At 37.7% G+C, this 12663-nt stretch overlaps 1 protein-coding gene across 1 annotated transcript in view; it reads left to right on the plus strand.

Moving 5' to 3' along the window:
* Window positions 1–381: 381 nt before the first annotated feature.
* The window catches only part of LOC138311865 (midasin-like), a 118146-nt gene continuing 105864 nt past the window's right edge, over window positions 382–12663 (plus strand). The window contains exons 1-12 of the mRNA XM_069253045.1: window positions 382–501; window positions 1503–1734; window positions 2821–2911; window positions 3821–3951; window positions 5997–6113; window positions 6895–7087; window positions 7515–7724; window positions 9870–10105; window positions 10608–10722; window positions 10943–11103; window positions 11304–11481; window positions 11788–11900. Of these exons, the coding sequence (XP_069109146.1) occupies window positions 1508–1734; window positions 2821–2911; window positions 3821–3951; window positions 5997–6113; window positions 6895–7087; window positions 7515–7724; window positions 9870–10105; window positions 10608–10722; window positions 10943–11103; window positions 11304–11481; window positions 11788–11900 (1772 nt within the window). The 5' untranslated portion in view covers window positions 382–501; window positions 1503–1507. The remainder of the gene's footprint in view (window positions 502–1502; window positions 1735–2820; window positions 2912–3820; window positions 3952–5996; window positions 6114–6894; window positions 7088–7514; window positions 7725–9869; window positions 10106–10607; window positions 10723–10942; window positions 11104–11303; window positions 11482–11787; window positions 11901–12663) is intronic.

The following is a 12663-nucleotide window of genomic DNA, read 5'->3' on the forward strand; positions in this document are numbered from 1 at the left end:
CTTTCCTCCACCAACAAACCTGGCACGTCCTTACATGACCCTTGCTGTTAATAGGACGTAAAACTAAACAAACCAAACTACGTCACTGTAGGTCTATTCTGTCATTATAAAGCATATTAAACATGGCGAATACGAAATACGCATAGTTTGTCTTTACTGGTTTTATTAATTTATTTCAAAAAACGATTGCTAGAAATGTTTATCAGAATACATAGCATTATTTGTTTATTTTTTGCAAAGAAAACACATACTTTGTACATTTATGTGTGTCTTATAAAAAGTCTTTTTGAAAGCACTTTAGACTCTTATCCGGATTGTTTTCGACCGGCTCCGGAACTATAACCAGATGTTTTAGAATTCTATATCCTGCTTCCGTTTTTTATTCGAGATAAACACGTGCACGTGTTTGGTATTTTTAAAAACATTTTACATCGACATTGAATGTCAGTATATGAAGAATGACTAAAGGAGGGGGTATATACACTGTATATTCATATTAAGGTATTTACGACCAACGAAATTTGTCGTTAATGGTTCAGATTTTCTTTCTAATACGCTCGGCCGATGTCGACGGGTCCGAACAGTCCTAACACCCTTGGACAGTTAGACTATTTCATGTAGCTCAGTAGGGTAGCTACAACATGTGGACAGAAACATATATACCTAATCTATGTTTTTGATGTAGATGTATGGCCGTGCCAAAATGTATGACACCTGCTTAATATTCGCAATACTCACGATATTTGTTGTCGAACCGAATTCATCGGTCTTACGTAGTTTTGTATCTGTCAAATGCTGGTGTTTGGTCACGGGCTAGCTAGTTCTCAACATGTCTATATATGTCTATAACCAATTAAAGACATTAAACTTTTGCTAACATTTTTACTTTATATAAAGGTTAGGTATATAACCAAATCTGTCAATAAAGCTATTTTTGCCAGTCTTTTTGGACCTAATCATCCCACTTTCTCAAAATAAGGAATTTGTGATACGGTAGGCATTATTTACTTTATGAAAAATTGTTTAAAATGACCACAGGTTTATTAAAAAATGAAAATCATTTGAAAAAGTGGTAAATGAGAAATTTAAATGCCCACTAGTACCGCATTTGCAAAATGAAAAATAAAATGTTACATGCAATTATAACACTAGTATATCTAGATGTATATCGGTAAGATGAGGTTGAAGCACAACCTCATCACCAAGCAAATTGTTTTCTTCCAGATACACCAGGCCGTTGAAACTGAAATTTGTTTATTTTTTTTTGAGGGGGAGTGCCATGTCAAGAAAGAGGTTAATTATTTACAGTGTATGACATTATTTATTTTGGTGCAGAAAATGTAAGATCATTCCCTTTGTAAAACTAAATAATTTGTAACTGCTGTGCCTGCAATGAGCATAGTGTAATTCATTCAACTACTTTGTGATTAGTATGACATGTACAACGTACTATGTGAAAGATAAAAGGTTTTTGGTAGTTATATAATTAAATTATTCTACAGGTAGGATGTCTAATATGAAGAACAAGCAAGATTTGCTGGAAAAGCTTCCTAACCTTTTTCTGGACCCTTTGTATACCAAGAAGGTATGTCAGGTGTGTCGTTCAGTTATTCTGGATATTGTGGCAAGGGCCAGAGAAACATCAGAGACACCTCATCAACATTGGGATCACAACAACAGAAAGTTCTGTCAGGCTCTGAGCATTGCTGTTACACTATGTCCAGACTTACAAGGGTCAGTATTTACATGTACTAATGATCCAAACCATAAATACTTCAACAGACTCAACTAACTTAGTTTGTGAGTGGTAACTGATGATTCATCAAATGACCGGCTTTATTTCATTTTTCTACAGCTAAGCTTATTTTAGTACTTGAAAAATCTAAATTGTCACTCACAGCTAGAATGTAATACCTCTTACATTTGTAGGTGGTACATTATTATTTGGAATTCATATCTTAAATATAGTATTAAATTCAATTAATTATTGATAATTATTACTTAAAGATGCTCTACCGGCGACAAATGGTAATTTTTCTCTATAAAAAACAAGAGCAGATGATTTAGAATTTTTCTTTAGTTACAAAAGTTACTTACTTTATACTATACCATAACCACCATTGAAAAGTTTGAGCTTCTAATTTTACTCGAAGATAAAAATATCAAAAATAATTAATTGCATCCCGAAAAATTCCGTATCACTATGTCCTATGCATCGCAAGCAAAACAAATAATTCCAAATTATTTATTGTGTAAATTAGACATAAATATACACGATTAAACACCAATCATTGTTCAAATGATGAATATCATTTATGCTCCATCAGCGGTGGAGCATCTTTAAATACCCACTACCTTCCCGAAACAACTTTTATTTTTTTCAATGTAAATGTAAAACGAGACTGTTAATTTTGTAGAGTCACAAAAGTTTTTAACTTACTGTTAATACTACACATATCATCACCTTCTGAACATTTTGATTAAAATAAAATAATGTGGGTCGTCGTATGTTTCCCACTGTTGTCCTAAATACTGCACACTAGTTGACTCTCAATGTACTAGACAGCAAAAGGCCCAAAACAGTGAAATGACTTTGTTATCATATATATATTACGGAGTAAATCTTGCTTATGTTTGATGTTGTAATCAGCTCATCTTAGGTCATCGGTATATATTTTTCGTATGTTATTAATGTTTTAAAGAAATTGTTATGTTTTACTCCGGAAAGGTAGTGGGCCTTTAAGGTTTTTGATTTTTTGTAAGGTTATCAAAGTCAGAAGTATGTGTAATTATCATATATGTACTATTCTCTGACTGTAGATATACCCTCAGCTACCTGAGACAGTGTGGTCTGAACTTGCCATCAGCAGTGAAAAGTACAGGAAAGATGATGGCAGAGTCAGAGAAACAAGTAAGTCTTCTCATATCCTGATGTGGTCATTTCTACTCTTTTGTTGGAATTTAGTCGATTGTGTGAAACAAGTCTTTTACAGAAAATCAGACATCAATATTTAAATGACTTTACAAGACAAAATAAATATAAGTAATAATTTACAAGATATTGATTTGATAGTAAAAATTTTAAAATAACCATGCATCAGTAAGATAATGTTGATCTTTCTTTTTAGCCCACCACCATCAGTCCTTAGTCCATCCATCCTTCCATCCGTTAACATTCTTGTTACCGCTCAGAAAGTACTAAAATTCACTGTTCCCCTAGGTCCCTAGTTGTTCATATTGCATTTTAGGACTGATCAGTGAACTAGATGGCCAGGCCTACAACATAGATTTTGATAGTTGAAATTTGTTACCGCTAATTCTCAGAAAGTCCTGAAAGGATCTGTATCAAATTTATGTGTAGGTTTCCCCAGGGCATTAGTTGTGCACATTGGATTTTGGGACAGATCAGTCAACAAGATGGTCAACAAGCCATCATCTGGGAATCTGATAATTGAAGTTTGTTACCATTATTTCTCAGAAAGTCCTGAAGGGATCTATCAAAATAATTTCTTATGTATATTCCCCTAGGACCCTAGTTGTGTATATACCATTTTTAGACTAATTGGTCTACAAGATGGATGACAGACCTCCATCTTGGATTTTGATAATTGAAGTTTGTTACCGCTATTTCTTAGTAAGTAATGAAGGAATCTGTCTCAAGTTTCGTATGGGATTTCATTAAGAGATTGCATTTAATCTTTAAATTTGATAGATTTGGAAACAATGAATTGCATATTGTGAATCTCATTTACATGTATCAGATTTGTGTAACAGATCATTAAAAGAAATCAGATGAAAAGTTGGTGATATTTTTTTCCAGCAGGTTGAAGAACTGGCGGAGATGATCTGGAGATTTGTCCATGTGTTGGGGAGACGTATGGCTGTCCATGTTCCATTAGATGTCCTTATGACCTATCTCGGTCAATATAGTGACCAGGCTAGGATTGTATGGTAAGTCACCAGGGAACAGGACCGTTAGGTGTCCTATCTCAGTAAATATAGTGACCAGGCTAGGATTGTATGGTAAGTCACCAGGGAACAGGACCATTAGGTGTCCTATCTCAGTAGATATAGTGACCAGGCTAGGATTGTATGGTAAGTCACCAAGAAACAGGACCGTCCGACCGTTAGGTGTCCTATCTCAGTAACTATAGTGACCAGGCTAGGATTGTATGGTAAGTCACCAGGGAACAGGACCGTTAGGTGTCCTATCTCAGTAAATATAGTGACCAGGCTAGGATTGTATGGTAAGTCACCAGGGAACAGGACCATTAGGTGTCCTATCTCAGTAGATATAGTGACCAGGCTAGGATTGTATGGTAAGTCACCAGGAAACAGGACCGTCCGACCGTTAGGTGTCCTATCTCAGTAACTATAGTGACCAGGCTAGGATTGTATGGTAAGTCACCAGGGAACAGGACTGTTAGGTGCCCTTTCTCAGTAACTATAGTGACCAGGCTAGGATTGTATGGTAAGTAACCAGGAAACAGGACCGTCCGACCGTTAGGTGTCCTATCTCAGTAACTATAGTGACCAGGTTAGGATTGTATGGTAAGTAACCAGGAAACAGGACCGTTAAGTGCCCTATCTCAGTAACTATAGTGACCAGGCTAGGATTGTATGGTAAGTCACCAGGGAACAGGACCGTTAGGTGTCCTATCTCAGTAACTATAGTGACCAGGCTAGGATTGTATGGTAAGTCACCAGGGAACAGAACAGGACATTTAGGTGTCCTATCTCAGTAACTATAGTGACCAGGCTAGGATTGTATGGTAAGTAACCAGGGAACAGGACATTTAGGTGTCCTATCTCAGTAACTATAGTGACCAGGCTAGGATTGTATGGTAAGTCACCAGGAAACAGAACAGGACATTTAGGTGTCCTATCTCAGTAACTATAGTGACCAGGCTAGGATTGTATGGTAAGTAACCAGGGAACAGGACATTTAGGTGTCCTATCTCAGTAACTATAGTGACCAGGCTAGGATTGTATGGTAAGTAACCAGGGAACAGGACCGTTAGGTGTCCTATCTCAGTAAATATAGTGACCAGGCTAGGATTGTATGGTAAGTAACCAGGAAACAGGACCGTTAAGTGCCCTATCTCAGTAACTATAGTGACCAGGCTAGGATTGTATGGTAAGTAACCAGGGAACAGGACCGTTAGGTGTCCTATCTCAGTAAATATAGTGACCAGGCTAGGATTGTATGGTAAGTAACCAGGAAACAGGACCGTTAAGTGTCCTATCTCAGTAACTATAGTGACCAGGCTAGGATTGTATGGTAAGTTACCAGGGAACAGGACCGTCCGACCGTTAGGTGTCCTATCTCAGTAACTATAGTGACCAGGCTAGGATTGTATGGTAAGTCACCAGGGAACAGGACCGTCCGACCGTTAGGTGTCCTATCTCGGTAAATATAGTGACCATGCTAGGATTGTATGGTAAGTAACCAGGGAACAAGACCGTCCGACCGTTAGGTGTCCTATCTCAGTAACTATAGTGACCAGGTTAGGATTGTATGGTAAGTAACCAGGAAACAGGACCGTTAGGTGTCCTATCTCAGTAACTATAGTGACCAGGCTAGGATTGTATGGTAAGTAACCAGGGAACAGGATGTTAGGTGTCCTATCTCAGTAGATATAGTGACCAGGCTAGGATTGTATGGTAAGTCACCAGGAAACAGGACCGTCCGACCGTTAGGTGTCCTATCTCAGTAAATATAGTGACCAGGCTAGGAATGTATGGTAAGTCACCAGGGAACAGGACCGTTAGGTGTCCTATCTCAGTAACTATAGTGACCAGGCTAGGATTGTATGGTAAGTAACCAGGGAACAGGACACTTTGGTATCCTATATCTGGTACCAATGGTAAGAGAGAGAAATAAATATATTATATGAATTAGTTTTAGCAACCTAATTAATTCAGTCAAAGGTTGTAAATGTGTAGTTTATGATATAAGGGAGATATCTCTGTATCAGATGTTGTCTGTTGACCAGGTTATGTGCTGACAGTGTAGCTGTATTGTTGGGTATGACCTCAGGACAGAGAGATGCCCTGGTGTCCTCCACACTACAGACCGAGGAGGAGGGAGTTCTGTCTACACTAAAACTACAGTAAGTACAATGGTTCTGTCTGTGTAACCTTGAGATTAAAATTAAACAAATGTGTATGTATAATGTATGACACATTCTCAGAATTTTTACTCGTTGAATGTTTTCTTGAAATTTTAGAAGGATTTGAGAGGAAACTTATCTAGGTATAACTCAGACTATAATCATTAAAGATTGTAAAAATATTTAAACATATAACAATGTTAAGTAAATTTTTTTCTGACCAACAGCAGAGTTTAATAGTTGTTTCTTAATCCATATTTTATGGAAAAAAATCATAATTGATATCAATGTTATTAATCTTCAACTGACATGTTTATGTGTGTCAAGTGTGTATGGTACTAGACTTACTTAGATGGTAGGGGCACTAACTGTCAAGTGTGTATGGTACTAGACTTACTTAGATGGTAGGGGCACTAACTGTCAAGTGTGTATGGTACTAGACTTACTTAGATGGTAGGGGCACTAACTGTCAAGTGTGTATGGTACTAGACTTACTTAGATGGTAGGGGCACTAACTGTCAAGTGTGTATGGTACTAGACTTACTTAGATGGTAGGGACACTAACTGTCAAGTGTGTATGGTACTAGACTTACTTAGATGGTAGGGGCACTAACTGTCAAGTGTGTATGGTACTAGACTTACTTAGATGGTAGGGACACTAACTGTCAAGTGTGTATGGTACTAGAGTTACTTAGATGGTAGGGGCACTAACTGTCAAGTGTGTATGGTACTAGACTTACTTAGTTGGTAGGGGCACTAACTGTCATGTTATCAATTACAGACACATCAATTGGTGTCAGAAGTGTGGACTGTCAGACCCTCTGATGGAGGATCACTCTGTGGCGTTGCCCCTGGAGATCCCAGAGCAGAATCTGACTGAGGTCATCCAGGGACTGGATCAGGCTGACCTCCATCACAGTGTGGTCCTGGTGTCGGGTATCCTTTTACCTAGGATTAGAAGTACAGACGACAAGGTAAGACAACTATTACATATCTCCTCATGATCAGCTACTACAGCTCTGCTTACTTCAATCATTTTACCAAACAGAGTCATATATATTGGGACGAGGGATGGTGATTGTGCATTATTCTATATACTTATCACTACTTGATAGGATATGCTTCCTGTTTATTTTCCCTGGTCAATTCTTCACTCTTTATTTAACGATTTGCAGGTCTTTAAAGTCTTTTAGTTTCTTCTGTACCTTATTTGAATTGCTGTTTTTAAGTTTAACAAGTGATGAAACCTTAACTGAATTAAAATGTATTACTGTTGTTTATGTTCATTTTAGTTTATTAAAAGTATAGTCTTACCTTTAGGTCACTTTAGAATAAAACACCACCCTTCCTTTCTCCAATTCATATAAAGTGACTGATTAACACATAAATATTTGTTTGTAGCCATGTAGTACAACCCTAGTACCCGCTGAGTCCCTGGACAACAACCTAAGGAGCCTTGCCCTGGCTGTATCGGCCGGTAGTCCTGTCCTGTTACAGGGCCCAGTGGGCAGTGGGAAGACCTCAGTAGTGGAACACCTGGCCCACCTGACGGGACGGGTGAAATCTCCACACCTGATGAAGATACAGCTTGGTGATCAGACCGATAGTAAGGTAAATTAATTAAGGAAATATCAGGTAAGGTCTTCACTGTTCCTTCTCTATAGCTAAGTGTAAAACAAGATTCTAAATCAGTTAAAGTTTGGTTCTTTAGATATTAAAAGGTTTCTTTGATAAACTAACTCAAAGTCTCCTTAAGTGGTCTGGCATGTTTATCATCTGTCATTCAAAGTAAAATGTAATTGAGATGTGTATGTTAAGGAGTACCGTAAAAACTTGTGTAATTTGCGCACTTTTTCTGTACAAAAATAAAATTTGAAGTTGGGGGTGCGCAAATTACATTGATAGAGTAGTTTTAAAAAATTTACGGGGAAAAAATCTGTCCATTCTGAGGGGCTGTCGATCTATGAGTGTTGAGGTACCGCTCTGTGTATAGTAGCCATTTCATACAATGAAAGGTATTAATGATTGTAAAAACAATGCCTCACCTATTATAGTGGATTATCTATGGCTAATTAAAGTGTTAAAGTTATGACCACGATGTCTTGTGTACATGATGTCTTGTTTACATTTGCCCCGAGAATTTCAATGGCGACTGACTGAGAGCATGGCTTCTACTGACAGCAAGAGATGTATACCCTGTACACCTCGTAGTGTAATGGGACAGCCACAATCAGTGACTTTGGCCGGGTCAATGTAGTTTACCTGTATTTTTTTAGGGGAGAGAGGCTATAGAGAGAGTCTGTAGAGAGTGTGTGTGTGTATACACAAACATGTTTACCCCGGCTGCAGGCCGTGTGCAAAAAGTCAAAACACACGTGGGATTTATAAGATGCCTAAACTGACCTATATTTAGGACTTTCAATAAGTGGTTTGCAATTTTATTACTGCAGAATTAACAAGCTACAAGGTTAGTGACATATTCAACCGTTTTGGTGTATATAATTAGCCTTTAGCTTTGCACATGAAACTCCGTAAGGCCCGACTGCAGGCCGTGTGCAAAAAGTCAAAACACACATGGGATTTATAAGATGCCTAAACTGACCTATATTTAGGACTTTTAATAAGTGGTTTGCAATTTTATTACTGCAGAATTAACAAGCTACAAGGTTAGTGACATATTCAACCGTTTTGGTGTATATAATTAGCCTTTAGCTTTGCACATGAAACTCCGTAAGGCCCGACTGCAGGCCGTGTGCAAAAAGTCAAAACACACATGGGATTTATAAGATGCCTAAACTGACCTATATTTAGGACTTTCAATAAGTGGTTTGCAATTTTATTACTGTAGAATTAACAAGCTACAAGGTTAGTGACATATTCAATCGTATTGATAAATATAATTAGCCATCAGCTTGGATCTGGTACCGTACAGGTAGTGAGTTAAATTTACTCACAATGTGATTGTTGCAAGCTAACGTATCCGCTAGCCGATTGCTGTTGATTGTTAATGATCTCAAACACACTAATTACTTATTGTGACAATTTTAAACAAATAGATTCTAATCTTTTTGAATATTCCTGATTACTATTCATGTGTAATATCTCAAAACATTGACATGTGCATGGAGTACGGCGAACCGGACCGCCGATGTTTTGGACATCTGCAAGATATTTTAGTTTCAGGTTACGGTGGCCAATAAAAGAAAACAAACACAATGTGGTTTTAATATGTTATTTCTTCTTAATACAACACTTCTTTGTGCAAGTTTTCAAGCATTTCTGGGGAATATTTTGCATTGAAATTGTCACCTTCATACATCGATTTTGGGACTCTCTGGACATCGTTTTTCCCAAAAAAAAAATGATGTGCAAAATATACTGATAGAAGATTTTTTCCAGCATTTTCAGCCCTAAAAAGTACCTGCGCAAATTACACTGGTGCGCAAATTATACAAGTTTTTACGGTATTGGTCTGATATCCACATTATAATGAAATCTGAGCTGAATTCATATGTTAGAGTACAAACATTGAGACAGGTTACTGATAAAGTAAACTCTAAGGCCTCCATTAAACAGTCTGCCTTGATTTATGACATTTAATAATGGAGTAAATGACATGTTTTCTATATAATTTAATTTGCTCCAGATAGAATATATTTACTGCCCAAGGACAGAAATATATTTGACTCTATGAGATGCTAGCAGGGACTATACAAAAACCTTTGCGTACTTCTTCACACTTCTTTTTCATTTCAGGCCCTGCTGGGGACGTATCGCTGTACAGATATCCCAGGGGAGTTTGTGTGGCAGGCCGGGGTACTGACCCGCGCTGTGATGGAGGGACACTGGGTTCTACTGGAGGATATTGACTCGGCCCCTATGGACGTAATCTCTGTCCTACTTCCTCTGTTAGAGAGACATGTCCTCTCTGTCCCGGGGCATGGTGACAACATTCCTGCTGCTCCAGGCTTCCAGCTGTTCGCAACTCAAAGGTAAGTAGGGCCTACACTGAGAGGCAGATTACTGTTAAATCTACTTCACTACTCCTGTTGCCTTGCTGTGACTTGTCAATTAACATTTCATGCCATTCTTTCATATACTCTATTGTCTACTCTGCTTGTTACATTTTGGCCAAAGGTAAATCTAAATCAGTTGTATTGTCGTATACAAAAGTCACCACTTTCACCTATCTTTTGATCTTTGTGATTTACCCGAGTAACAAGTTAAGTAATTCTGGTAAGATGTGTTGATCAAACAGGTTTTTGATTACCTCGATCTGATCCAAAGATGTTAATTTGATTTTACATATTTTATTTGCAAATAAGTGGCATTGAATTCAAGTTATACATTACAATTGATCCTGATTGTTTTGACTAAGTCAAAAACTTATCACATCCACTTAGACAACAGATGTATACATTCAAATTGATAAAAATATTAATCAACTTGTATCAGAATATGTATTTATTGTTTAATGTTGGTACTGTGTTAAAGGCTGTTGGGAAGTGGAAGTGGTTGGCATAGACAACACAGCAGTAGTTCTGTCCTACTGGAAAAGATGTGGACGAAGGTCAATGTGGAACCTCTGTCAAGGTCAGAGCTGGAAAAGGTAAGTTGAACCAATGTCAAGGTCAAAAAAGTCTGGGCTGATTTTATGTAGATGTGCAATTATGTTTTGATAATGATAATATTTATTCAGATGTTATAATTATTCTCATTAAGATGGCTGTAGTGACCCAAAAGAAATCCAAGATGATTTTAATAAGAAATTTAGCCAAGATTTCAATTTTATAATTTATGCTTTATTGATGTTGTTTATGTTTGTGAAGGTTATCAACACCTTGTACCCACATCTTTGTCCAGTCACTGAAAAGCTCCTGGATATTTACTTCATGTTGTCCGCTGGCAAACATGAACTAGGAGTTGAGGACAAGCTCTCTGATGAGGTGGGCAAGTTCCTGTCACATGATGGACGACTTATATCAACGAGGTATGTTATTTCTGTAGTTATTTTTTTGTCTCTATATTTCTAAATCAAAATTTTATACTTAAAAAAATCTTATGCTGATTTATGATTCAATGTCTTGTCAGCTTTAATTATTTGCTTTAAAAATATTGCTGAGGTTGGGGCTTTTTAGCTGTGACTTTGAGAAGTGAAATTCACATTTGAATGATAATTCTATTATTCAGAGATTTGATGAACTGGTGTAGACGAGTGGCTCCAGACTTCAATGTGTCGTCAACAGCAACAGCCAATCACGTGCTACAGGAAGCTCTCGACTGTTTTGCTGCATGCCTTCCTAAACCCAGCAAACGTGTGCTTGTTGCTGAGGCGATAGGAGCCAAACTGAATATCTCAAAGGTTATGGTAGGTCTCTAGAGTAGGTGGGATTTGATGAGGTTGCATAATTATGAACAATTACCTCTTTTTTTTTAAACTATTGGAATAATGTGTTATTTTGGATGGTTGTGATTGTCAAAGAATAGAATAAATGGAAAATTATTGTGGGCTGTTAAGTTGGTTAACCTAAACAACTAAAAGGCGGAAGTTGTTAAAACCATTAAGTGATCACACTAGCTCTAGCTGCCAGTGAAACACACTAAATGTAATCACCCACAAAAGATGGTTGGTTTACTGTAGATAAATTATTACAAACAAATGTTTTATTTCCAGGCTGAATATTTCTGCTGTAAGTACAAACCAGAGGTCAAAGTCACCTCTACCAACTTCACCTGTGGTCGGGTCCAGCTGGACAAGAAAGCTGTGGAGATTGGCTCTATTCTAAGGTTGGTAAAAATATGGTGGTTCTGTATATAGGTTCACAGACAAATGATATTCGTGGTGTAATCGTTAATTTTTCTTTGCTTCATACTTAATTTGGCTTTCTGATTGGCTTATCCTTTTTAGGTCATCTGACCCGAAGGGTCAGGATTATCTATAGTCATGTTTTGGCCGTCGTCGTGCGCCGTCCGCCGTGCGTTAACTTTTCACATTTTGAACTTCTTCTCAAGTTCTACCAGTGCAATTTTGCTGAAACTTACATGAAATGATCCTGACATAGTTCCGATAGTTATTTTTCGGGTTGATCAGAAATCCAAGATGGCCGCCACAGCCACCATCTTGAAAACACATTTTGAACTTCTTCTCAAGTTCTACCAGTGCAATTTGACTGAAACTTGCATGAAATGATCCTGACATGGTCCCGACAAAGTGTTGTTATTTTTCGGGTCAATCCGAAATCCAAGATGGCCGCCACAGCCGCCATCTTGAAAACACATATTGAACTTCTTCTCAAGTTCTACCGGTGCGATTTGGCTGAAACTTGCATGAAATGATCCTGACATGGTCCCGACAAAGTGTTGTTATTTTTCAGGTTGATCAGAAATCCAAGATGGCCGCCACAGCCGCCATCTTGAAAACACATTTTTAACTTCTTCTCTAGTTCTACTGGTGCTATTTGGCTGAAACTTGCATGAAATGATCCTGACATGGTCCCGACAAAGTATTGTTACATCTCTAGTTGATCCCAAATCGAAGATGACTACCATG

This window comes from Argopecten irradians, chromosome 1 (assembly GCF_041381155.1).
Source record: "Argopecten irradians isolate NY chromosome 1, Ai_NY, whole genome shotgun sequence".
Classification (NCBI taxonomy): Eukaryota; Metazoa; Mollusca; class Bivalvia; order Pectinida; family Pectinidae; genus Argopecten; species Argopecten irradians.